At 43.0% G+C, this 27,419-nt stretch overlaps 1 protein-coding gene and 1 long non-coding RNA gene across 11 annotated transcripts in view; one reads left to right on the top strand and one right to left on the bottom strand.

Annotated features, from left to right (window-relative positions):
* Positions 1–9,794, bottom strand: part of LOC148135515 (uncharacterized) — a 34,390-nt gene extending 24,596 nt beyond the window's left edge. Inside the window, exon 1 of the long non-coding RNA XR_015755298.1 lies at positions 9,658–9,794. This is a non-coding gene — a long non-coding RNA (uncharacterized LOC148135515). The remainder of the gene's footprint in view (positions 1–9,657) is intronic.
* LOC148135514 (uncharacterized) overlaps positions 9,684–27,419 on the top strand; it is a 31,042-nt gene continuing 13,306 nt past the window's right edge. For 3 of the 10 annotated variants that reach the window (XR_015755296.1, XR_015755297.1, XM_087984893.1), the window contains exons 1-4: positions 9,716–9,824; positions 18,044–18,132; positions 22,100–22,212; positions 25,720–25,801. Coding sequence is in view for 3 of the 10 variants with exons in the window: in XM_087984893.1 (XP_087841019.1) it covers positions 22,116–22,212; positions 25,720–25,801 (179 nt within the window). In the remaining 7 variants the exon portion in view is untranslated. Of the gene's footprint in view, positions 9,825–18,043; positions 18,133–22,099; positions 22,213–25,055; positions 25,226–25,719; positions 25,802–27,419 lie in introns of those variants that run through there. The other 7 variants (XR_015755294.1, XM_087984894.1, XR_015755293.1 and 4 more) reach the window with 6 other exon arrangements.

Genomic DNA, 27,419 nt, shown 5'->3' with positions numbered 1-27,419 from the left:
CTGCATACTGCGCATGTTCCTTGGAGTCAGCAAGCACTGTGAATGTTCACCGGTGTCAGCAAAATAATGCGCATGCTCCTCGCTCACCGCAGAAACGGCCTGCGACATTTTTTAATGGACCAATGAGGAGCCCTGGACAACCGGAATGAGTGTGGTCCTCCTGCCAGTCACAACCCTCCTTTTGTCTGAATGCAGACATTGGACCATGAGCTTCGGAAGGTGCTGCTCCTCTCTCTGAATGAAGATTGGGTTTCACCCCAGACTGCAACTTCCTTCCTCTGTTCAACATCTGTGTGTACAGCACTCTCTTTTCTCACCCTGTTTTCCATTTCTTTGTTTCATTCTGGGATTCATTTGTTGACTTGCAGGAACTGAAAGGAAAGGGAGTGAATTCAGGGAGGGGACAGACTCTGGAAAAGTCATCCAGGTCAGGGTCTCAATTGGCAAACACATGACAAATGCAGGACCATAGTATGAAGTTATAGCCTTTGCTGCAAAAAAAAAAAGCAGAAAAGAGGTGTATAGTTTAAATGGTGATATATTGGGATGTGGAGAAAGTGAGGACTGCAGATGCTGGAGATTAGAGTCAGAAAGTTTGGCGCTGGAAAAGCACAGTAGGTCAGGCAACATCTAAGGACAGGAGAAATGATGTATCGGGCTTGAGCCTTTCGTCAGGAATGACGTGTGGATGTGCAAAGGCGCCTCTGTGTCCTTCTACACCAGTCAATGTCAGTTGTCAAACAGGTGCAGCAAGCAATGAGATTGGCAAGTGATATTGAGGAATGGAGTTCAGAAGTGGGGATGTCTTCCTGCAGTTAGGGGGCCATTGAATATATTCAAGGCTGAGTTCATCTGATTTTTGAACAACAAAGTAGTGGATGGTTCCATACTGTGGGATTGGCTGCCTCTAATATAACTTTGCATCAAAATGTAGAAGTCTGTACCTCCCATTCTGCAATATCCTCGCTTACCTCTAAACGTCCTCCACTCAGAATCTGCTTCTCTCCTTAAATACTGCTCTCACATTAACCCGGTTACATTCCTACTGGAAGAACATCTTGAACTGCCTGATCCTCCCCATGATTGTGTTCTCATAAATTAACTTGTTACTAAACCACATCCAGATCTTATCGATCAGGCTCTAGTTAACCCAGACCTTACACTTTATGTCGGTGGTTCTTTTTCTGTCTCTCCAGAGGGCAAACGTATGTCAGAATATGCGATTGTCACTTTTTCCCAGACACTAAAAGGTTACTCGGCTGACCCATCCTGTTCCGCCCAGCAAGCTGAACTCCTTACTCTCACCTGTGCCTGTATACTTGCTAAATGAAAGTCAGCTAATATCTATACTGATTCCCATTACGCCTTTAGATGCGCTATAATTTTGTTCAACATTGGCAACAGCGCGGCTTCCTTAGCTCATCAGGAATCCCGACCCTTAATGTTGCCTGTGATGCTAATCTCCTCATTGCTGTTCAATTTCCCCCTCAATTGGCAATTATCAAACATTCTGCTCACTCTTCTGATACTTCCGATGTCATTAAAAGCAGCAGCTGCATCAGCAGAATTGTTAAGAAAGCAGCTCTTGAGCAAAAAGACATGGTTACTCAAATGACGAATAGGAAACCAAAGAGAGAATCTCCTATTTCCTCTTCTGACACCCTGACCATGCCTGAAAGAGAGCAAATACGGATCCATCGGGGGACGCCTCTGATGAGGAAAGACGAAAATAGATGAACCATGGTTGTTATGTAAGTAGTTATAAGAAGTTTTGGGTTACGCCGGTAAGACAGATACATCTGCCCGACTCACTTTTGCCTATTCTAGTTGATTATGTTCATACGCATGTGTATGTAGGTGGACAGAATTCTCCAAACTTGGTGGAATTCCCACCTGCAAGAAAAAGCAAAACAAGCAACTGCAAATTGCCTAATTCGTCAAAAGTATAATCCCGGGAAAGGAATAAAGTATCCACCAGGTGAAACTCCCTTGCTAAGTGCACCTTTTGATATTATCCAGTTAGATTTTATAGTTACCTAGATGTCATGGTTATAAGTATTGCTTAGTGATAATCGATGTATTTAGTAACGGATTGAAGCTTATCCCTGTACTGACTGCACAGCAACAACGACTTGTAAAATTCTGTTAAGGGAAATCATACCCAGATTTGGAATACCAGTAACGGTCTCTTCTGATAATGGCCCCCACTTCTGTGTGGAGCTAAACAAGGAACTATGTAAGAGCTTGAATATGAATGAAAAATTCCATTGTGCCAACCATCCCAAAGCAGGGGGAATTGTAGAAAGAGCCAATGGTACCCTAAAAGGTCAGCTAAGCAAATTGGTAGAAGAAGCAGGCCTTAAATTGGCTGCAAGTACTTCCAATCACCCTTTTTAATATGAGATCCATGACACAGAAAAAGACAGGATTCTCGGTGGCTGAACTAATATATGGAAAGCCCCCGAGGACTCCCTGGTCTGCACCATTAACTGCCCAACACATTGTTGATGTGTGTTTCATGGCAGAATAGATGCACAGGTACCTGATTAAGCTAACCAAAGCACTGCAATCTTATCATCAACAGGTCAAATAAGCTTATCGGATATCAGGGAAGAAAGAAGAAAGAGTTCCAATGTGTAAAGACATTAACCCTGGTGACTACATACTATTGAAAGACTTTAATTATGGAAAATTGGGACCCCCTGGAAAAGTCCTTATCAAGTTCTTCTAACAACTGAAACTGCAGTAAAGGTAGAAGGATGCTCAACATGGGTCTACAAAGGCCATTGCAAGCTTGTAGCCCCCTCACAGTTCTAGTGTTAGTACTGATACAGGCATTCGATGAAAGCCCAACCCAAGTACATGTGCACAAATGTAACCAACCCTTCTGTGATAACTCAGACCAGCTAAAACTCCAATGTGTCTGTATGTATGATACCTGTACTAATACCATTGGAAGTTATGAATGCAGCTGCCCAGCTGAAACTCATTTAAACTACTCACATTGCATATCCAAACATGACTCTCGACCTTATTGTCATCCTTGCAACACTTCTATGCCAGTCATTGTGAGATGGCACAATTCCATAACCTCGTCCATTCTGTCAACTGAAAATTGCTACCTTGAGATGCTCGTCTGTTCCCTTTTCAAAATGAACCGTACAGATTGCAGTATTGAGCACATAGTACACAAATCACCAAACCCTAAGGCACCTACTGCCATGAGACTGATCACTTATACCTTCTTGACGGAATCCTATCCTATCCAACCTACTGCCACCGACAGAAATACCTTTATAAGTTTCCTGTATTCAGTAGCTACAGTAATTAACAAGACAAGCTGGAAAGATGAAGAAAGACCAAAAATACTATGCACTCCCAAACCTCCTCCTGTTACTAATGGTTTCTTTATTCAAGCTAAGCCCCCTGACCCATGTGTTATCTGCTCACTTTTCCATCATTCTAATGTCCTCACCACTTTTCACCCCCCCCCCCCCTCCACCGTGAGATGCCTGAAGTAGATGATGAATGGAACACCCACCAGCAGGTGAATCAGTATGAAACAGCAAGTAGAGGAAAAACAAAACGGGATTTACAGAATGTCTTTCATCAACAAACCTGGTGGTCCAGGTTGCTGGGAGGCCTTATTCCTGGCTGGGATATTGAGATGGCCCTAGATTAGATAAGTGATCTTGCGCAGGATATCAAAACACCTGCTAACTCGACTGCCCATGCTTTGAAACTGGTGAACAAAGAGTTACAAGAGACTCAGATGATGATGCTTCAGAATCAACTAGCGCTAGATTTCCCCCTTGCTAAAGGAGGAGACATTTGTTCAGTCATTGGCCCGCAATGTTGCACCTCCATCGATGATTTCTTGAAAGACATTTTGGATGATACAGATGTTATCAACAAAACAGGTTAAGACGCAGGGAAGGTACCTGCCCCACAGTCATCCAATTTACGTGGATGGAGTTTTACTTGCTGGCTATGGTCGCTGTACGGATGGATCCCGTGGGACGTACTGATAATCCTTGGTCTCATCCTAGGAATATACATTGTCGTCCACTTATGCATGAAATGGACCGTACATTGCTTTTCACCTAAGCCAAAGAGGAATCTGATTAATTGACCCATGTCTCCCCCTCTACCTCCAAGTCTGAACTTCCATGCTGAAATCCAGTATTTTTCAGCTCTGCTCCGCCATACGATGACTCGCCAGAGGAGGCACTTGACTTATTAAGAATACCAACTGACTGAATGGACTAAGTATTCTTGTATAAGCCAAGTAGTTGTCATGAAATATCAAAACAAGGGAATGAGAAAGTCTATAGCCTTAACGCCTGTCTTTAAACATTTAGACTAAAATATAATGCTGTGGTTCTGTTCGCCGAGCTGGAAGTTTTTGTTGCAAACATTTTGTCCCCTGTCTAGGTGACATCCTTAGTGCTTGGGAACCTCCTGTGAAGCGCTTCTATGGTGTTTCCTCCGGCATTTATAGTGGCCTGTCCCTGCCGCTTCCGGTTGTCAGTTTCAGCTGTCCGCTGTAGTGGCCGGTATATTGGGTCCAAGTCGATGTGTTTGTTGATGGAGTTTGTGGATGAGTGCCATGCTTCTAGGAATTCCCTGGCTGTTCTTTGTTTGGCTTGTCCTATAATGGAAGTGTTGTCCCAGTCAAATTCATGTTGCTTGTCGTCTGCGTGTGTGGCAACTAGGGATAGCTGGTCGTGTCGTTTCGTGGCTAGTTGATGTTCGTGGATGCGGATCGTTAGCTGTCTTCCTGTTTGTCCTATATAGTGTTTTGTGCAGTCCTTGCATGGGATTTTGTACACTACATTAGTTTTGCTCATACTGGGTATCGAGTCCTTCGTTCTGGTGACTTGTTGTCTGAGTGTGGCTGTTGGTTTGTGTGCTGTTATAAGTCCAGTGGTCGCAGTAGTCTGGCTGTCATTTCAGAGATGTTCTTGATGTATGGTAGTGTGGCTCGTCCTTTGGGTTGCGGCATGTCCTTGTTCCGTTGTCTTTCCCTTAGGCATCTGTTGATGAAATTGCGAGGATATCTGTTTTTGGCGAATACCTTGTATAGGTGTTCCTCTTCCTGTTTTTGCAGTTCTGGTGTGCTGCAGTGTGTTGTGGTCCTTTTGAATGGTGTCTTGATGCAACTTTGTTTGTGTGTATTGGGGTGGTTGCTTTCATAGTTCAGGACTTGGTCTGTGTGTGTGGCTTTCCTGTGTACCTTTGTGGTGAATTCTCCGTTTGGTGTTCTCTGTACCCTCACGTCTAGGAATGGGAGTTGGTTGTCCTTTTCTTCCTCTCTAGTGAATCGGATTCCTGTGAGTGTGGAGTTGATGATCCGGTGTGTTGATGATCCGACCACTACAGCGCACAGCTGAAACTGACAACCGGAAGCGGCAGGGACAGACCACTATAAATGCCGGAGGAAACACCACAGAAGCGCTTCACAGGAGGTTCCCAAGCACTGAGGATGTCACCTAGACAGGGGACGAAACATTTGCAACAAAAACTTCCAGCTCGACGAACCGAACCACAGCAACGAGCATCCGAGCTACAAATCTTCTCACAAACTTTGAACTAAAATATAATGCTGAATTATAGAACACATTTACTGCACTAGAAAATAGACAGGCAGGAAGGCTCAGAAAAAGGGGGGGATCTCAAGGAATGCAGAAGATAGCAACATCTGGGCTCATCAAATGATAACAGGATGCTGTAAGGCAATTAAGAACATTTGCATCGGTGAATCTGTGTGAACAGGACACCAAGTGATAACATTCACAGCCGTTCCCTTGTGAAATTAATGAGAGTGTTTGATTCTGACCCTGAAACGGAACTCGGTACTATCAAAAGATTTGTAATTAACGGCAGGCTGCTGCCAATTAGAATGGATTCTTATTAACCCTTGCAAGCGGGCAGACAGAGAGAAAAAAATCTTTGCTGACTTGAGAGTTCAAAAGGACACGAGAGGGAGAGGCCATTTTAGTGCTGAGGCTATTGGAGCCTGTAGAAAATTAATACTTAGTGCTTATCTGCTATGGATTGAATTTAACTGCATTTTGGGTCTCTATGATGCTATTGAGTAGCCATTACCAGTTATTAAATACAAACTCTGCAAGTGGTAATATTAATGAAGCTTTAACTAACTTGCTGTTCTTGCACACCACTCTACAGATCTTACAGACTGCCCCAAATATCAATTTTAACTAGTCAGATCTTATGTCTTATTTGAATTTGAATCACAATCTTGCAAAGAGTGTTAATTCGAGACTAATTATTCATTTTAAATACAACCTTGCAGTAACATTTCAGCCTCAGGTACAGAATGATTCTGTGCTTAAGATATAAAGCAGGAATCTGCTCCTAGCTTAAAATTATTCTAAACCTAACATTGAAGAGATTCTGACACAATCTGTCAGGAAGCCATTTTATGGTCAAAAATTTGCCTTCTTTGCTAAGAAGCCATTTTGTAAAACAATGATATCAGACATGTGAGCTGTACAAGGTTACCTTATGACATCTCCCACTTAATTTAGACTGGTACTTCTTTATAGGGACTTATTTCACGAGCAGATGTTTAACTCAGCTAGGTATGTTTTTCCTATCTGATGGATAGTTCAAGGCCTGTAGGAGTGATCAGTCAAGCACACACACATCTGTCAATTAATTTTACTTTCTTACGAATTATTGTCTTGCACTGTTATCTGTCTAATTAAGAACTGCAATGTTTTTGTAAACTTTTGTATAAAAGCAGACACTTTGTGACAGTACATTGGAATAGCCTGCTGGGGCACTTGAAGAGATGGTACCCCACTCTCCTAGGTTATTAGAACTCGTTAGTTTAGCTTATAGGTATCAGTGTTATGTTGTAACAGTGATGCTATTATTGAATAAAGGGGATGACTAAAATTAAACTAAACTGTGCATAAGAGGTTTTTATTCCAGACTTCCAAAGAGTACGATCTCCAGGATGAACCAAAAGACAGGCTTTACAGGTCGAAGTCCACAAGGGATTCCCTGGGCTGTCTCAAATCTGTACATTAACATAACCACCTGAAGCCTGGAGGAAGAACACCTGGTGCTACTGAAATATCTGTCAGGGCCCCAGCTCTTTCCTCTCTTGCCTCCCTTAGCAACCTGGGATAAATCCCATCCGGTTCTGGTGATTTGTCCACCTTAATAACCTGTAGTCTACCCAACACATCTTCCTACTGATTTCAACATGATCCAGAGTAATCAAGCTTCTACCTCTAATCTCAATAGTCATCATGTTCCTCTCCTCCGTGAACACTGATGCAAATGTGTGATTCAGAATCTCCCCCATTTTCTCAGGTTTGATACAATGCCTTCCTTCCTTATCCTTTCGTGGACCAATCCTTTCTCTCGTTACCCACTTGCTTATTATATAAGAATAAAAGGCTTTTGGATTCTCCATATTCTGCTCGCTGAAGCAATGTCATGACCCTTTTTAGTCTGCTTGATTCCTCGTTTAAGACTGGTCCAACTCTCCTGATATTCCTCCAGGGCTCGTTCTGTTCTTACCTGCCTGGACCTTATGTATGCTTCCCTTTTCCCCATGGCTACTCGTACAATTTCTCCTGTCATCCATGGTTCACGATTCTTGTTTTCCCTATCCCTTGCTTTCAACGGGACATGACTATCCTGCACTATCATCAACCTATCCTTGAAAGCCTCCCACATATCAAATCTGGACTTCCTATCAAATAGCTGTGTCCAATCCCCATTTCACAGCTCCTGCCTTATTTTGAGATAATTGGTCTTGGCCCATTTTAGTACACTTCCCTTAAGACCACTCTCATCTTTGTCTAAGAGTATACTAAAACTTACAGAATTGTGGTCACTGTTCCCAAAGGAATCCCCACCGCAACTTCTACCACCTAGTCTGGCTCATTCTCCAACACCAGGTTCAATATGGCCCCTTCCCTCATTGGACTATTGACATACTGCTCTAGAAAACTGTCCTGGATGCTTCTTACAAATTCTGCCCCATCCAGACCTCTGGCACTAAGTGTATCCCAGTCAATGTTGGGAAAATTAAACACAGGTGAGGTGCCAGAGGACTGCAGGGTTGCTCATGTTGTCCCCCTGTACAAGAAGGGTAGTAGGGATATTCCGGGTAACTACAGACCAGTGAGCCTGATGTCAGTGGTGGGAAAGTTGCTGAAGAAGGTACTGAAGGATAAAATCTATTTATATTTGGAAAAGAATGGGCTGATCGGTGATAGGCAACATGATTTTGTGCAGGGGAGTTCGTGCCTTACCAATTTAATAGAGTTCTTTGAGGAAGTGACCAAGTTGTTAGATGAAGGAAAAGCTGTACATGTCATACACATGGACTTTAGTAAGGCGTTTGATAAGGTTCCAAGGTAAATTAATGGAGAAAGTGAAGTGACATGGTGTGCAGGGTGTTCGAGCCAGGTGGAAAAAGAACTGGTTGAGCAGGAGACAGGAACAGGAGACAGAGTAGTACTGGAAGAGAGTTTCTTGAAAAGGAGAAAGGTGACCAGTCGTGTTCCACAGGTATCAGTGCCGAAGCCACTAATCAGCAAGTTTTCAGATGACACAAAGATTGGTGGAGTAGCAGAAAGCATAGGGGACTGTCAAAGAACACAGGAGAATATAGATAGACTGGACAGTTGGGTGGCAAAGTGGCAGATGGAGTTCAATCCAGGTAAATGTGAGGTGATGCATTTTGGGAAGTCTAATTCTAGAGCGAATTATACAGTAAATGAAAGAGTCTTGGGAAAAGTTGATGAGCAGAGAGGTCTGGGAGTTCAGGTTCATTGTACCCTGAAGGTTGCTGCACAGGTGGGTAGAGTGGTCAAGAAGGCATACGGTATGTTTGCCTTCATTGGATGGGTATTGAGTATAAGATCTGGCAGGTATATTTAAATTCTACAAGACATTGGTTCGGCCACATTTCGAATACTGTGTCCAGTTCTGGTCACCACATTACCAAAAGGATGTGGACTCATTGGATAGGGTGCAGAGAAAGTTTAAGCAGACGTTGCCTGATATGGAAGGTGCTAGCTATGAAGGGAAGCTGAGTAGGTTAGGATTGTTTTCATTAGAAACTAGAAGATTGAGGGGGGACCTGATTGAAGTCTACAAAATCATGAAGTTTTTCCCAGGGTGACGTGTTCAAGGTGAGAGATGAAAAGTTTAAGGTGGATATACGTGACAATTACTCAACACAGAGTGATAGGTGCCTAAAACGCATTGCCAGTAGAGGCAGGCAGGTAGATTCATTTAAGATGCCTCTGGACAGATGTATGAGTAGGTGGGGAGCAGAGGGATACAGATGCTGAGGAATTGACCGACAGGTTTAGACAGTGGATTTGGATCAGCTCAGGCCTGGAGGGCCAAAGGGCCTGTTCCTGGGCTATAAGTTTTCTTTGTTCTTTATTATATTGCCTTCCTAACTGCCAACTGAACCTGCCTGTTAACCTGAAGAGAATCCTGAACTCGGACTTCCAAGTCCCTTTATGCTTCAGATTTCCGAAACCTTTCCCCATTTAGGAAACAGTCTCCGCCTCTATTCTTCTAATCCCATTGCATACCCTCCCACACTGTCATCCATCTGCCAACCGAACCTTAACAGGATCCTGAACTCGGACTCACCCCCGAGGACCTTGTTTGTGCTTCAGGCCTGGCAGCATCTGTTCAGAGACAGACAGAGAGAAAGCGGAGTTAACGTTTCGAGTCCGGGGCAGCCGTCCTTCGGGAGAGTGGCCTTTGGTCTTGATGTGCCGCCGCACAATTTCTTGTTCACTCCCACCTCTCTGTCTGTGAGTGTATTTGTCATTATTATTGAGTTTGGCGAGTCCCGGAGCCGGCCCTGTTGTTTCTCTCTCCTGAAAGGGTTGTCCCTTTAAAGAGCCTTTCCCCTGAAGCAGCTGCTAACGGTCACTTGGGGCACGAGGCGGCCGTTAACCGCCATCTCGCGCGGGGCCTGAAGCTAAAATGGCGCCGGGGCCACGCGGGAAGGAAAAGCGCCGAGGGAGAGCGGACTGTGTCAACATGTCCCGTTCCCGAGGGTCAGGATGGTGGTTATTGGGGGGTGGAGGGGGACAGGAGAGATCCCCCCCCGGTGAGGTATATTGTACAGACCGCGAGGTCTCCGTCTCTATACATTTATCTCTCTCTGTAACTGTCTGATTATGTCGATTGTTCTTGTACAAAAGAGGTCTCTTTCTTTATGTATCTCCGTGTCTCTGTCTCTATCTGTTTGCCTGTCTATGACTTGCTTTAACTCTGTCGATTAATCTCGATGACACTGTGATTTTGTGCCTCTTTCTGACTCTGTTTGACTGTGTTTCTTTAAAACTTTATGTCCCTGTGTGTGTCTATGTCTCTCTCTGTTTCTCCCTCCCTCTCTGTGACCCTCTGACTATCAGTGACGCTGCAACTCTCTCTGACTGTATGGTGGGAGTACTGTTTGTTGCTGAACACAACAACAACTCCTGCCTTAGAAAAATGCCGAACAGTTTGGTTTAATCACAGGCATCCCTGTGTCAGTCCTAGAGCTGAGTGTCCACACTGGAAATGAGGTAGTGGAGGGAGACAGCACCTCGTTAAACCGCTCGGTTCGACCCCAGTTGAATATATTTTCTGTAAGGACGGTGAAGAGGTTTAATGGGAATACTCCAACCACTGCAGAACCGTACACACAATCATCAACATCAGCAAACGTCAAGGGGACAATAAGCACTGTGCTGTTTCTAACCAGCAGGCAGGGTCTCTCCTGAACAGCAAATATATCGCCATTTCAGTGAGTTTTTAAGCACCTCTACACAAATTGACATGATCAGAGCAATGTGATGGCACTGGAGAAGCATGCAGAGGGAGATTTACCAGGATGTTGCTTTGGGGGCTGGAGAGTTTCAGTGATGGAGAGAGATTGGACAGACTGGGGTTGTTTTCCTTAGAGCAGAGCAGATTGAGTGTGGGGACATGATTGAGATGTATAAAATGATGAGGGGCGTAGACAGGAAGAAACCACCCCCACCCCTTTGAAGGAGGGATCAATGACTGGTGGGAGGGGCATAGATTGAAGGTAAGGGACAGGAGCTTCAGAGGGAGATGTGAGGGAAAACATTTTTACTCAAAGGATGGTAGGAAATTTGGAACCCACTGCCTGTAAGGGTGAGAGAGGCAGAAATCCTCATCACATTGAAGAACGATTTAGATGTGCACTTCCAATCCAAGGCTAGAGTCAGATTAAGTGGTCCTTGATGTTTCATATGTATATTGTTGCAGAAATAGGGGTTTGGATAAGGTGAGTAGCCAAGGTCTTTTTTTCCCCAGGGCAGGGAGTCCAAATCTAGAGGGCAGTGGTTTAGGGTGAGAGGGGAAAGATTTAAAAGTGACCTGAGGGTTAACTTTTTCACACATTTTATTAATGACTTGGATGAGGGGATTGAAGGATGGGTCAGCAAGTTTGCAGACAACACAAAGGTTGGAGGTGTCATTGACAGTACAGAGGGCTGTTGTAGGCTGCAGCGGGACATTGACAGGATGCAGAGATGGGCTGAGAGGTGGCAGATGGAGTTCAACCTGGATAAATGCGAGGTGATGCATTTTGGAAGGTCGAAATTGAAAGCTGTGTAGAGGATTAAGGATAGGATTCTTGGCAGTATGGAGGAACAGAGGGATCTTGGTGTGCAGGTACATAGATCTCTTAAAATGGCCACCCAAGTGGACGCCTCCTAGCAGAGCGCTTTAGGGAACATCTCCGGGACACCCGCACCAATCAACCATACCGCCCTGTGGCTCAACATTTTCAACTCCCCCTCCCACTCCGCCGAGGACATGGAGGTCCTGGGCCTCCTTCACTGCCGCTCCCTCACCACCCGATGCCTGGAGGAAGAACGCCTCATCTTCTGCCTTGGAACACTTCAACCCCAGGGCATCAACGTGAACTTCAACAGTTTCCTCATTTCCCCTTCCCCTTCCCCCAGCTCAGCACTGTCCCCTAGACTTGTCCTGACTTGTCCTACCTGTCTATCTTCTTTTCAACCTATCCTCTCCACCCTTCCCCCCCCCCCCGACCTATCACCTTTATCCCCTCCCCCACTCACCTATTGTACTCTATGCTACTTTCTCCCCACCCCTCTCACTTATCTATCCACGCTTCAGGCTCTCTGCCCGTATTCCTGATGAAGGGCTTTTGCCCGAAACCTCGATTTTACTGCTCCTCGGATGCTGCCTGAACTGCTGTGCTCTTCCAACACCACTAATCCAAATAACAGTGAAAGACAATAATTTGTAAGGAAGAAAAGTTAATTGACAGGTCTGTGTACGCTTGACTAATCACTCTTATAGGCCCTAAGCCATTCATCAGGTGGGAAAAAACATACCCAGCCTGCTAGCGAGATAAGCTCCTATCATAAAAATATACCAGTTCGAGTAATTGGAGAGTCCGTAAGGTAACTTTGCACAGCTCACATGTCTGATACAATTGTTTTACGAAATGGCTTCTTAACAAGGAGGGCAAACCATTGATCATAAAATGTCTTCCTGACAGATTGTGTCAGAATCTCTTCAATGTTAGGTTTAGAATAATTTTAAGCTGGGAGCAGATTCCTGCTTTTTATCTTGAACACAGAATAATTCTATACCTGAGGCTGAAATGTTACTGCAAGGTTGTATCTAAAATGATTAATTAATCTCAAGTTAAACATGCCTTCTTTTCAAGATTGTGATTCAAATTCAAATAAGACATAAGATCTGACTAGTTAGAATTGACAGTGGGGCAGTCTGTAAGGTCTGTAGAGTGGTCTGCAAGAACAGCAAGTAAGTTAGGGCTTCATCAATATTACCTTTTACAGAGTTTGTATTTAATAACTGGTATTGGCTACTCAATACCATGATAAAGTCCCAAAATGCAATTAAAATCAATCCATAGCAGATAAGCACTAAGAGTTAATTTTCTACTGGCACCAACAGCCTCAGCACTAAAATCGTCTCTCTTTGTAGTGTCCTTTTGAACTCTCAAGTCAGCAAAGTTTTTTTTCTCTGTGTCTGCCCCGCTTGCAAGAGGTAAGAAGAATCCATTAAAGTTGGTAGCATCTAATAGTTAATTACAAAGCTTTTGATCGTACCGAGTTTCATTTCAGGGTCAGAATCATGGGCGGCACAGTGGTCAGCACTGCTGCTTCACAGCGCCAGAGACCCGGGTTCTAGTTAGAAACTGATATTTCAGATCAATAATCAGACTCAACTACTGTCAGGTAGAGACCGAAGGTGACACTTTCATTCGCAGAGATAAAAGAAAATCTGACAGATACATAACGATAACTAAAATTACATTCAGATATCAGAAATTGACATGGACAGATTGGTAAACACACATTCACCTTTACACAATAGTAACTGTCCTAGAAAGATTAACAAGTGCACTCTCATGTTCACAATGCAGAACCTGACAGGAGCAAATTAGAGTCATAGAGATGTACAGCATGGAAACAGACCCTTCAGTCAGAACCCATCCATGCCGACCAGATATCCCAACCCACCTGCCAGCACCGGCCAATATCCCTCCAAACCCTTCCTACTTATATACCAATCTAAATGCTTTTTAAATGTTGCAATTGTATCAGCCACCACCACTTCCTCTGGCTGCTCATTCCATACACATACCACCCTCCGTGTGAAAAAGTCGCCCCTTAGGTCTCTTTCTTATCTTTCCCCTCTCACCCTAAACCTATGCCCTCCAGTTCTGGACTCCTGGCCCCAGGGAAAAAACTTTGTCTATATATCGTATCCATGCCCCTCATGATTTTGTAAACCTCTATAAGGTCACCCCTCAACCTAAAATGATCCAGGGAAAACAGCCCCAGCCTGTTCAGCCTCTCTCTATAGCTCAAATTCTCCAACCCTGGCAACATCCTTGTAAATCTTTTCTGAACTCTTTCAAGATTCACAACATCTTTCCGATAGAAAGGAGACCACAATTGCACGCAATATTCTAGCAATGGCCTAACCAATGTCCTGTGCAGCTGCAACATGACCTCCCAACTCCTGTATTCAATACTCTGACAAATAAAAGAGAGCATAACAAACTCATTCTTCACTATCCTATCTACCTGTGACTCCACTTTCAAGGAGCTATAAACCTGCACTCCAAGGTCTCTTGGTTCAGCAACACTCCTTTGGACCTTATCATTAAGTGTATAAGATTTGCTTTCCCAAAATGCAGTACCTCCCATTTATGTGAATTAAACGCCACCTGCTACTTCTCAGACCATTGGCCCATCTGGTCAAGATCCTGTTGTAATCTGAGGTAACATTCTTCACTGTCCCCTACACCTTCAATTTTGGTGTCATCTACAAACTTACCAACTGTTCCTCTTATGCTGACATCCAAATCATTTATGTAAATGACAAAAAGCAGTGGACCCAGTACCGATCCTTGTGGCACTCCACTGGTCACAGGCCTCCAGTCTGAAAAACAACTCTCCACCAACACCCTCTGTTTTCTACCTTTGAGCAGTTCTTATCCTCCCTGTATTCCATGAGATCTAACCTTGCGAACCAATCTCCCATGGGGAACCTTGTCGAACGCCTTACTGAAGTCCATATAGATCACATCTACTGCTCTTCCCTCATCAATCCTGTTTGTTACTTCTTCAAAAAACTCAATCAAGTTTGTGAGACATGATTTCCCACCCACAAAGCCATGTTGACTATCCCTAATCAGTCCTTGTCTCTCCAAATACATGTACCTCTGTCCCTCAGGATTCCCTTCAACAACTTGCCCACCACCAACATCAGGTTCACTGGTCTATAGTTCCCTGGCTTGTCCTTACCACCCTTCTTAAACAGTGGCACCATGTTTGCCAACCTTCAGACTTCTGGCACCATACCTGTGACTATTGATGATACAAATATCTCAGCAAGAGGCCCAGCAATCACTCCTCTAGCTTCCCACAAAGTTCTAGGTTACACCTGATCAGGTCCTGGGTATTTATCCACCTTTATGCGTTTCAAGATATCCAGCACTTCCTCCTCTGTAATGTGGACATTTTTCAAGATGTCACCATTTATTTCCTTACATTCTATATCTTCCATGTCCTTTTCCACAGTAAATACTGCTGCAAAATACTCATTTAGTATTCTCCCCCATTTTCTGCAGCTCCACACAAAAGCCGCCTTGCAGATCTTTGAGGGACCCTATTCTCTCCCTCGTTACCCTTTTGTCCTTAATGTATTTGTAAAAACCCTTTGGATTCTCCTTACTCGTATTTCCCAAAGCTATCTCATGTCCCCTTTTTGCCCTTCTGATTTCCCTCGTAAGTGTACTCTTACTGCCTTTATACTCTTCTAAGGATTCATTTGATCTATCCTGTGTTACCTGACATATGCTTCCTTCTTTTTCTTAACCAAACCCTCAATTTCTTTTGTCATCCAGCATCCCCTATACCTACCAGCCTTTCCTTTCACCCTAACAGGAATATACTTTCTCTGGACTCTCGTTATCTCATTTCTGAAGGCTTCCCATTTTCCAGCTCTCCCTTTACCTGCAAACATCTACGCCCAATCAGCTTTTGAAAGTTCTTGCCTGATACAATCAAAATTGGCCTTTCTCCAATTTAGAACTTCAACTTTTAGATCTGGTCTATCCTTTTTCATCACTATTTTAAATCTAGTGGAATTATGGTCGCTGGCTCCAAAGTGCTCTCTCAGTGACACCTCAGTCACCTGCCCTGCCTTATTTCCCAAGAGTAGGTCAAGCTTTTCACCTTATCTAGTAGGTACATCCACGTACTGAATCAGAAAATTTTCTTGTACACACTTCACAAATTCCTCTCCAGCTAAACCCTTAACACTATGGCAGTCCCAACCTATGTTTGGAATGTTAAAATCCCCTACCATAACCACCCTACTATTCTTACAGATAGCTGAGATCACCTTACAAGTTTGTTGCTGAATTTCCCTCTGACTATTAGGTGGTGTATAATACAATCCCAATAAGGTGATCATTCCTTTCTTATTTCTCAGTTCCACCCAAATAACTTTCCTGGATGTATTTTCAGAAATATCATCCGTCAGCACTGCTGTAAAGCTATCCCATAAGACCTTCCTGAAGAAGTGCTTAGGCCCGAAACGTCAATTCTCCTGTTCCCTGGATGCTGCCTGACCTGCTGCACTTTTTCAGCATAAGACCATAAGACATAGGAGTGGAAGTAAGGCCATTCGGCCCATTGAGTCCACTCCGCCATTCAATCATGGCTGATGGGCATTTCAACTCAACTTACCCGCATTCGCCCCATAGCCCTTAATTCCTTGTGACATCAAGAATTTATCAATCTCTGCCTTGAAGACATTTAGCGTCCTGGCCTCCACTGCACTCTGCGGCAATGAATTCCACAGGCCCACCATTATCTGGCTGAAGAACTGTCTCCGCATTTCTGTTCTGAATTTACCCCCTCTAATTCTAAGGCTGTGTCCACGGGTCCTAGTCTCCTCACCTAACGGAAACAATTTCCTAGCGTCCACCCTTTCCAATCCATGTATTATCTTGTTAGTTTCTATTAGATCTCCCCTTAATCTTCTAAACTCCAATGAATACAATCTCAGGATCCTCAGCCGTTCCTCATATGTTAGACCTACCATTCCAGGGATCATCCGTGTGACTCTCCACTGGACACGCTCCAGTGCCAGTATGTCCATCCTGAGGTCTGGGAACCAAAACTGGACACAGTACTCCAAATGGGGCCTAACCAGAGCTTTATAAAGTCTCAGTAGCATAACGATGTTTTTATATTCCAACCCTCTGGAGATAAATGACAACATTGCATTCGCTTTCTTAATCACAGACTCAACCTGCATGTTTACCTTTAGAGAATCCTCGACTAGCACTCCCAGATCCCTTTGTACTTTGGCTTTATGAATTTTCTCACCATTTAGAAAGTAGTCCATGCTTGTATTCTTTTTTCCAAAGTGCAAGACCTCGCATTTGCTCACATTGAATTCCATCAGCCATTTCCTGGACCACTCTCCCAAACAGTCTAGATCCTTCTGCAGCCTCCCCACTTCCTCAGTACTACCTGCCTGTCCACCTAACTTTGTATCATCGGCAAACTTCACTAGAATGCCCCCAGTCCCTTCATCCAGATCATATATAACGTGAACAGCTGCGGCCCCAACACTGAACCCTGCGGGACACTGCTTGTCACCGGCTGCCATTCCGAAAAAGAACCTTTCATCCCAACTCTCTGCCTTCGGTCAGACAGCCAATCCTCAATCCATACCAGTAGCTCACCATGGGCCCTCACCTTGCTCAGCAGCCTCCCGTGTGGCACCTTATCAAAGGCCTTTTGGAAGTCTGGATAGACCACATCCACTGGGATTCCCTGGTCTAACTTATCAAAAATGCCACTCCCCCTCCTCTCTTGCCTCCCTTTCTGTCCTTCCTTTGATAATACTGCCATTTCGCAGAACATGAACTGACAGGTACACTTTGATACTTATTCACAGAACAAAATCTGTTAGCCATATATTGACACTCACACCTTGCAGAAACTGACAGATACAGGTTGATAACTAAACTCACATTCATACAGCAGAAACTGAGGGGATAGATTTATAATGACAGTCACACGCTTGAATTGCAATAACTGCCAAGGACAATTAATGACAACATTTACATGTTCATTTGGCAAGAATGGACAGGTACAGGTCGATAAATGAATTTTCATATTCACAATGCAGGAAGTGAGAGATGGATACCGTGTGATGATATTGTGGCTTGAAGAGGTTTATTTTGTCCTTTTGTTCTTGAAGAGCAATTTTAAGGCAGAGACACTGAGCCACTAGACAAACAGTTTGAGGCCTATCGGGCATCTTTACGGAAACCTGAAGACTCATCAACAGACGTATTTCATGTTTGAGAAGGACACCTTGCATCTATTGTTTTAGGATAAATTTAAGAACAAAACTTACATACTGTTTAGATGAAGCTTATTATTGCAGCCATTCAATTTGCAAATTACATACATGGCAGGATGACAGAACCTCATTGCCAAGGTGCCGTCACGACTTTGATGAAAAAAGATGGAAGCATTTCTTAGCAGGAAAAAGTGGACTGTCGCAGTGAGTATTTGCATGCTTCAAGTCAATGAAATGTATATGTATTGTTTACTAATAGTGTAAAAATTAGGCCATCTCTGTATATTGATGGATTCTTTTTTAGAGGGGTGGAAGGTTTGATGATCTGCTAAAAAGTGAAGATGGTATTCTTGAATCTGACAACCCAAAGGCTCTTTTAAGAGCCACTCACAGCATCTGTGAAAGGAATTATACACTCCCGTCTGTCGGATTGAATTACCTTCCTTTAACTGATATCGGTTTCGGTCCCTGCCTTATTCGATACTGTACTTTCCTCAGGGCTGTTCACCGTTTGAGCCGTAGCATAAGGACCGTGAAATGTTTATCATGGAATATTGATGCAACGCAACCTGAACAGTGTTCGGAGTATATTATTTTTATTCCTTGTAGATGTGAGTGGTCCCGTTTCTTTAATTATTATCTTATAAATGAATCACTCTGTCCCTGTACTACCCGCTCACACAGTTTCACGTTATCTTGAACTGCATTTAGGAAGAGCTGCTCCAGTGCCGCGAGTAAGCTTATAATGAGTGGTCGCTGACCCTCGGTGTTTTATTCTCGGATGAGTTCCTGTGTAGGGTCCTTTCCCTGGCCATGGACAGGGATGGTAATGGGGGCAACAGTCATTTTTCAGTTGGTCAAGTTGCTGTTTAATACTGGACCAGTTCGGGAGCTACCCGCCCCTGTGGGGTATGACCCTGATTTTGATCTCTGGCAAACAGAAGAAGCGAGTCAACATTAGAGTGGTGCTGGAAAAGCGCAGCAGGAAAGGCTTTTGCCCGAAACATCGATTTTCATGCTTCTCGGATGCTGCCTGAAGCTGTACTTTTGAAGCACCACTCTAATCTGCAGCATCTGCAATACCCATCTCTGCCAAACAGCAGTACCCTATCTTTGAATTCCACCGATTCATTTTACAGTTAAATTTCCATACACCGATGCTGTTGCTTGATTGCACAGTGCTCTGAATGAGACTTTCTGCTGTCGTTTAGAAGCTTTCAAAATGAACTGAGATCAAACCAGGACAGTTGCCTCACTGCAAGGGTCAGTCAAATAGCACAGAAATAGATCCTACTGTCCAACCAATCCATACCCAATATAATCTCAAACTAGACAAGTCCCACCTGCCTGTTCTTGGCCCATAACCCTCCAAAATCTGAACAATGATATACTTATCCAAATGTCTTCAACATTGTGACTGTGTCCATATGCATCACCCCCTTTCAAAGTTAATTCCACACAATCTATACTCTTTTTAAAAAAACTTACTTTTAAAATCTTTTTCATTTTACCTTAAAAATGTGTCTCATCGTCTTGCAGTCTCTTACCATAAAAAAATATACCTACCATTCCCCTTACGTTTAGCCCGCATGATTGTCAAAACTCAATCACCCATCAAGATCTTAGGCTCCAGAGAACAGAAGTCCCAGCCTATTCTTACAACGGAATCTTCCATTCCCATCAACATTCTAGTAAACCTTTTCTGAACCCTTTCCAGCGCAATAGTATACTCAAAGTTTGCGAGAAGATTTGTAGCTCGGGTGCTCGTTGTTGTAGTTCTGTTCGCCGAGCTGGGAATTTGTGTTGCAAAATGTCTGCAACACAAATTCCCAGCTCGGCGAACAGAACCACATCAATAGTATACTTTTGATAACAGGGTGACAAGAACTTGGTACAGTAATCGAGAAGAGGACTCATCAACACCTATGCAACCTCAATATGACCTTCCAACTCCTGTACTCGAAGGTCTGAGCAATGAAGGCAAGCACGCTAGATGTTTTCTTCACCACATTGACTACATGTGAAGCAAACTTCAAAAATATGCAGCTGGCCAACTAGGTCTCTCTGTTCAGCAGCACTACCCAAAGCCCTACTTGTAATTGTATAAGTCCTACCCTTGTTTGTTTTATAAATATGCAATGCCTCAATAATTCCATCTGCCAATCCTCACACCATTGACTGGTTTAATCAAGATTTGTTTCTAATCTGAGATACCCTTCACTGTCCACTATACCACCAATTTTGATGACATCTGCAAAATTACTAACCATGCCTTCTGTATTCTCATCTAAATCATTTACATAAAAAAAACAAACAAAAGCAGTCCCAGTACCGATTGGGGTGGAACATCATTGGTAACTTGCATCCAGTCTAATAAGCAACTGTCCACCTCCTCTCCATCTCCTGCTGTTATGCCAATTTTATATTCAGTTGGCACGCTCAACCTGAATCCCATGTAATCTAACCTTGCTATTTAGTCTACCACGCAGAATCTTGTAAAAGGCTTTACCAAACTTCAAGTTGATTATGTTTACAATCGTGCCCTCAATCTTCTTGAATCCTATCTTTTAGAATCACCTCCAACAATGTACCCATCACACAAGTCAGACTCACAGGTCTATACTTCCCAGGCTTCTCCTTACATCTCTTCTTAAAATAATGGCAAAATATTACCCAATATCCGATCATCCAGCACCTCACCATAGTTACAGATGATACAAATATTTCTGCAAGGGGCACCACAACGTCCTGGGATACACTCGATCAGGTCTCTGAGATTATCCAACTTTGTGTTCAAAGACCTCCAGCATTTCCTCTTCTGTAATGTGAACTCTTTTCAAAACATCAATATTCATTTCCTTGCGTTTGCCTGCTTCCCAGTAAAAAAATGATGTGAAAATTCATTTTTTGCCTCTCGCATCTTCTGAAATTCAAACAGAACTGCAGAGGTGAACTGGATCTGCTGGTAACAAAATGGCCCATGTCTACTCACCCAAAATGGCTGACAAATGTCTCCCTTAGTACATTGTCATGAATGGCTGTGAGTAATCTATTTTGTCCAGGGCAAATCAGGGTACTTCTGAAAACTGACTAACTTTCACACATAGGCATAAATGTTTTGGTTCCATGTATCTATGCTGGAAGTCTTTGAAAACAGACCTAAACCTAACTAACCAGAACAGAAAGCATTCTTACAAATCTTAAAGCAACTAGTTAAAACTAAATGTCTTTGGTATTTTTAACACATAATTAGGACAATGGGAAATATAAGAGGAAAAACAGAATTTTGTAAAGAAAGCACATGAGATACAATGAATAACAGAATTCAAACTGACTCACAGTAAAGCCAGCCTGAGAGGCCTGAAGGAGTCCAGCAATTAACTTTGGAATATGAATGAAGAGGATGCATAGAAAGATGGCAAGGATGAGTGATTAAAGTGTCTGTTCAATGCCATGAGGTCATGGGAAGCTGAGGCCTATTAAAGGAATGCCTGTCATTGATTCGGTGTCTTATAGGATTGGGTTTACAAAGTATGAGGGAGGATCAAAGTGATCAAGTTGTATGCGATTGTTATCAGCAAATTTATAAAAATACCGCTTTATGTCATTAATTCAGAGTATGTCATGATCTCCCTTTCAGGGCTGGCCTCTGGAGAGAATCCTTTGCCCCTGCTTTAACTGGGTTTTGCATGAATAAACCTCCACTTGCCTGAGTTCTGCCTGTCTGCTGAGTTTGCATTCCCTTTCAGTGGGAAAAGGCTCCAACAACAACTACCTCTTTGATCTTTAAGGTGCCCTACTCTCTTTCTCTCCCTCATTGTTAACTTGCTTTGAATGATCTTGTAGAATCTCATTGAATTATGCTTAACCTTATCTGCCAAGACTATCTGGTATCCCCCTCTTTAATTTCCTAATCTCCCTCTCAAGAATGCCCTTTCTATTTGCATAATGTTCAAGAGATGCTTTCACCCCAGTTGTCTATTCTAATATATGATTTATTTGTATTTGCAAATAAAACATTGACTTTGTTGCTCCTCTGATGCTGTGCTTTTCCAGTTTCATTTTTATCAATTTTGACTGTCCTTACTAAGAACCTTACATTTATCCACAATATATTGCTTTTGCCCATTGACTTCTCCTCAACATAATCACAATGCATCTTCTTTCACAGCTCACCATAGGGTGGCATGGTGGCTCACAGCACTAGGATCCCAGGTTCAATCCAGCCTTGGGCAACTATCTGTGCTCTGGTTTCCTCCCACATTCCAAAGATGTGCAGGTCAGGTGAGTTGGCCATGGTAAATTGCCCATAGTGTTAGATGCATTAATCAGAGGGAAACGGGTCTGGGTAGGTTACTCTTCAGAGGAGAAAGTGAGGTCTGCAGATGCTGGAGATCAGAGCTGAAAATGTGTTGCTGGAAAAGCGCAGCAGGTCAGGCAGCATCCAAGGAACAGGAGAATCGACGTTTCGGGTATAAGCCCTTCTTCAGGAAGAGGGTCAGTGTGGATTAGTTGGGCTGAAGGGCCTGTTTCCACACTGTAGGGAATCTAATCTAAAAAAAAACCAGTTATCTGGAGATATTATATTTAGTTTCCTCTTCTAAATCATTGTGACTATATTGTGAAGTGTAGGATTCTAATAATGATTCTTGCCATGACTCCTAGTCACTGCTTGCCATCGAAAAAATGATCCATTTATTCCCTCTTTCGGTCAACCAGTTTTTTAAAATCCATCTCAGCACCATGTTCTTTATTTTCTTTTTTGTGGGATTTTGTAAAAGGAAACATCCGAATGACGCCATCTGCTTATCACCTCAATCCCAGCAGATTTGCCAAGCTGAGAACATAGAACATTGTGATACAGGAACAGGCCCTTCGAATCCATGCTGACTTTGTTTGGTCCCAATCTTTTTTTTCTGCAGATACTCTGCAAGTATTTTTTTCCGACAGGCTGAATGGCCTATAATACCCAGATTATCTCTAACTTGCTTTTCAAATAGATTGGTTACATTAGTTAATTCACAATCTGTGGAAAATATTGCAATGTCTATGGAATCTTGGAACATGACCATTCACTATTTCTGTGACTACTATGTTAATACTCTGGGATGTGGATGACCAGGCCCTGCTGTTTCCCAGCTTCAATCCTATCCATTGTCCCAACACAATATTCCAAACAATATTGATGAGTTTCAGTTTTTCCCTCTCACTGAACTCTGTGTTCCCCAACATTCCTGGTGTATCATTTGTGTCGTCCTTTGTGATCAGAGAACAACAGTTACATATTTGGATGGATAGCCATTTTTGCTCCCTAATATAGACTTCCTCCTTTTGATCGTAAGAGACCTATCTTTGTGTTCACCAACCTATGTTTTCTTCCATTTCCCCTTTACACATTTATCAATACTTTAACAGTTAGTTTCTTTTTCAAAACAGCTTGCTCCAGTCCTCATTTTCTCTTTCTTAATTGATGCCCTTTATCTAATTGTTTGCTGAATTCTAAATTGTGGCGAAAGTGAGGACTGCAGATGGTGGAGATCAGAGTCAAGATTAGTGTATTGTTGGAAAAGCACAGCAGGTCAGGCAGCATCCGAGGAGCAGGAAAATTGATGTTTCGGGCAAAGGCCTTTCATCAGAAATGAGGCTGGGAACCTCCAGCTTGGAGAGATAAATGGAAGCGGGGTGGGGCTGGGGAGAAGGTAGCTAAGAGTATAATAGGTGGATGGAGGTAGGGATGAAGGTGATAAGTCAGAGAGGAGGGTGGAGCGGATAGATGTGAAGGAAGATTGGCAGGTAGGACAGGTCATGAGGATGCTGCTGAGCTGGCAGGTTGGAACTGATGTAAGGTGGGGGGAGAGGAAATGAGGAAACTGGTGAAGTCCACAAAGTTGATTCTAAACTTACTGCAAATCCTCTTGTAAGGATGCTACCTTGAAGAAGTTCTCCTCCTCTTTCGACAAATATCTCAGTGAGGTTCTCTTTTACTGCAACCCCCAGGTCATCTCTGCTCTGAATTCTAAATTGTTCCCAGGCTTTATGTTTGTCTGTTTATTTTCTTCCCAATTTGTATGCCTATTCTTCGGATCAAATAATATCTCACAGAGCCCTAAAGTTTTGTTAAGTTTACAAAAGTAATACTAAAGCTTTGTAAATTGTAAAACTTTCCAAATTCAGGGCAACCTCCATCAGAAAAGTTAAATGCACTTGATGTTGGGAGGCATCAACTAGATAAAAGGCAAGTTTCTCTCTTAGCCACACACCATAATCACTTGGAAATATATCCCCTTTCCTTCACTGTCGCTTGATCAAGACCCTGGAATTCCCTGTTCATGGCATTGTAGGCAGGACATGGACAACAGCTGTTCCAGAAGATGGCTCACCACCGCCTGCTCAAAGGGGAATAAATGCGAAGCTCAGCCAGCGACGTCCACGTCCCCAGAGTGAATAAACAGAAACATCTGGGGTCTCTCGTTGTGGGATACAATACATCACAAGGTTTCTGTCTGCAGCATACCTGACACGAACATCTGTTGTCCGCTATACACTCAATCGAGGCCCAGAGACGTTATTGCACACCCCTGCTCCAGGTCTGATTTTTGCACACGCCTCCTGAACCAGAAACAGGGACTAACACTGTGATGCAAGACTCTCTCCAACAGTTACATTCTGCCTTAGTAAGAGTGATCCACTTATTTCATTTGTGTTACTATTTTCCACTTATGTTACTTACTTAAAGGAATTAATATTTGTGTATGAGTTTCAGCATAATTACATACCATAGTTAAAATAAGATCAGACGTGATGTTATTGAATGGTGGGCACAGGGGATGGGCCGAGTGGCCGCCAGCTTCCCCGCCCCCTGATCAGATTGTGAGAGAGCCGGAGGGAGGAGTTATTAACATGACCCGGGGATGAGCTCAATAGAGCTTCATAAAGAGACAATGTCCCAGCTTGAAACCTTCTCTGCCCTTTCCCCCACAGCCTCAGTTCCTTTGGTCAAACTGGGAGAAAAGGGAATTGGGGAAATGACCAATTGATGTTTGTTTCTGGGAAGCATTAGGAAAAGCAGCGCATGCGCGATGATTGATCCTGAGCAGAGGAGCGCATGCGTGAGGCCCACCCCCAGCGCTGCCATTGAGGAGCATTTACTCAGTGAGTGCAAGAGGTTTGTTTGAAACAGACCGCAATGGAGAGATCAGCGCCCAGGGAAGCGAGGGAACAGCAGGCTCCTTCCAGCAGCACATCGGGATGGGAGCCTGGGACACAGAGGGGGCTCCGAGACCGGGATTGATTCGGGGTGAGTTCAGGGAGAACCGGGGGCTGTTTGTAAGAGGCCGAGCGGAGCAGGAACTGGTCCCGGAACTTGGAGTGAGCGGGCTGGGGGGAAGAGAGAGGCCTTTCTCGGGCTGTGTGTGGGCCTGCTGGGCTTCTGTTTCCCACTTTTTGTTGCGAATAGACTTTGAATTGTTGGGGAATAAAGGGCAGTGTATCTAAATGTGATAGTAGTGCCAGCTGTTCTTCCTTCAACATTGTGTTTATTTGGGAGCTGAATATTGAACTGTGTAATCATTCTATTTTTGGAGCTGTGCATATGTTGGTTAGTTTTCTTTCATCTGAGTAAACTGTTTCAGAATTTCGCAAACAGAAAAAGACTGGCAGCAGATCAGTGTTGCTTTGTATCCAGACCTTGCTCTGTTTAAAAACAGAAGTATCATGATCATGACGTGAATGTTGCGTTGATCAGTTGATGTCTTTCTACTCAAAAATGATATCTCTCTTTTCTTCCTCCAGGCAAATGTTTGATGGACCAAGATAATTTAATATTCCCTCAGTACAAAGCCAAGTGTGACCATCTTCTTCCGCCAACCAGCAGGTATGTTACAGTTGTCAGATTGGAGAACATCCTTTCCAGTCAGAGTGGATTGAGTCAGATACACATTGAGCTCAATTTCCAGAAGGATGCATTCAATCCAAGAGTCAGGCACAACTAATGAAATATTTTTAAAAATTTCTCTTAATGCACAACATGTCAGTTCCAATAAATTCCATTATGCATAGCCAGTTATCACTTGCAATATCAGAAGAGGAATAGACTGTAACCTCATGAAATATACATTCAGGAATTACATTAAAATTGCCTTTACTACATGTGGATTAAAGTTACAATCAAGGTGAACAAACAAGTCATGCTGTTACATTGTTACAACAAGGATATATGAAGAAGATATTGAGTGCGGATGCAGAAGGAAACTTTGATATTTTCAGTACCTGAGAAAGTCAAAATTACATTTTTGGTAAATCATTGTCCTGGAAAAGACACAACAATTAAACTATATAAATTCCAAATGAATCTCTGGGCCAAAGCCCGATGTCGAGGGAGTGCTCATCATGTGTGTACACACCCACAACCACTATCTCCATCCCACCCCCATGTGTGTGTTTGCGCGCGCACACACCATTCTATCTCCCACAGAGCTACTGACTGATTAACAATAGTTGCAAATTCGTACACCATCCTGAAATACACGTTACAACATCTAACAGTGATGAAGATCCATATACACTGAAACTAGGAGAAAACGTTTCATCAAACTGATTTCTACTCCGATGTCAAGTCAAAGAGATCGACAGCACAGAATACGTATATTCAAATTGTTAAGTCAGCACTGATCAAAAACAGTCTATAACAACACAGCTGATTGAAAGGGATTAGAATTGGTAACTCAATGAGTATTCCATTTCCATAGATTTTTCATGGCAGCAGAGAAGTTGTCATCCCTATCTGTGTCATACCACCATTCTCCATCATTTTGTAGGATTTTTTTTTCAGTCCAGAAAGAGAGTTTTTCTTCTTATTCTGTCTTTCAAAATTTGTTTCAAGAAATCTATGAAGAACCCTGCATTCATCTTGACTATCTCTTCATTAAACTACAAAATAAAATCAAGGAATCAGGATATAGTTTTGCCAAGGAGTCAATAGAATCAGATGATTACTATTTACACTAGTGCAGAAAGAAAGATAAAGCTAAAATTGATAGGTTTGTCAAGCTGCTCCTTTATTTTAACCACCAAGAGTTGATCGTTCAATAAATTGAATTTGACTGTTTAAATATTCTTCACTGCCAATTGAAAATAAAAGACCTTTTGTTTTCCCCTGCCCTACCAGAGAGCAATGCAAGAATACTGCTAATGGTTTGCACCAGATCCTGTCCAGATTGGTAAATAAAATAGAATTGACCAATTCTCTTTTCTGCACAAGGAGCATTGTCTTCAGTCAGCTGCAATGCAGTTGAAGTGTTCACTTAGTTGCAAATTGATTCGGTTAATACTGATCATTAATTCATTGGTAAAGTATGTCACAATGCAAACATTGATAGCATCCTGAAAACCAGACCTTGATATCCCCACTGTTCCTGGTTAGACTCTGCACTATAGGAATTACAAAAGACTATTGTTTTTCTCCCCTTGATTCTGAAGAAAAGCACAGATGC

The sequence above is a fragment of the Chiloscyllium plagiosum genome, unplaced genomic scaffold (genome assembly GCF_037043375.1).
Source record: "Chiloscyllium plagiosum isolate Xiang-an unplaced genomic scaffold, Cpla_swu_hap1 HiC_scaffold_49, whole genome shotgun sequence".
NCBI classification, from domain to species: Eukaryota; Metazoa; Chordata; class Chondrichthyes; order Orectolobiformes; family Hemiscylliidae; genus Chiloscyllium; species Chiloscyllium plagiosum.
Note: the sequence above shows the minus strand (reverse complement) of the source record. Positions and strands in the feature narration are given on the sequence as shown.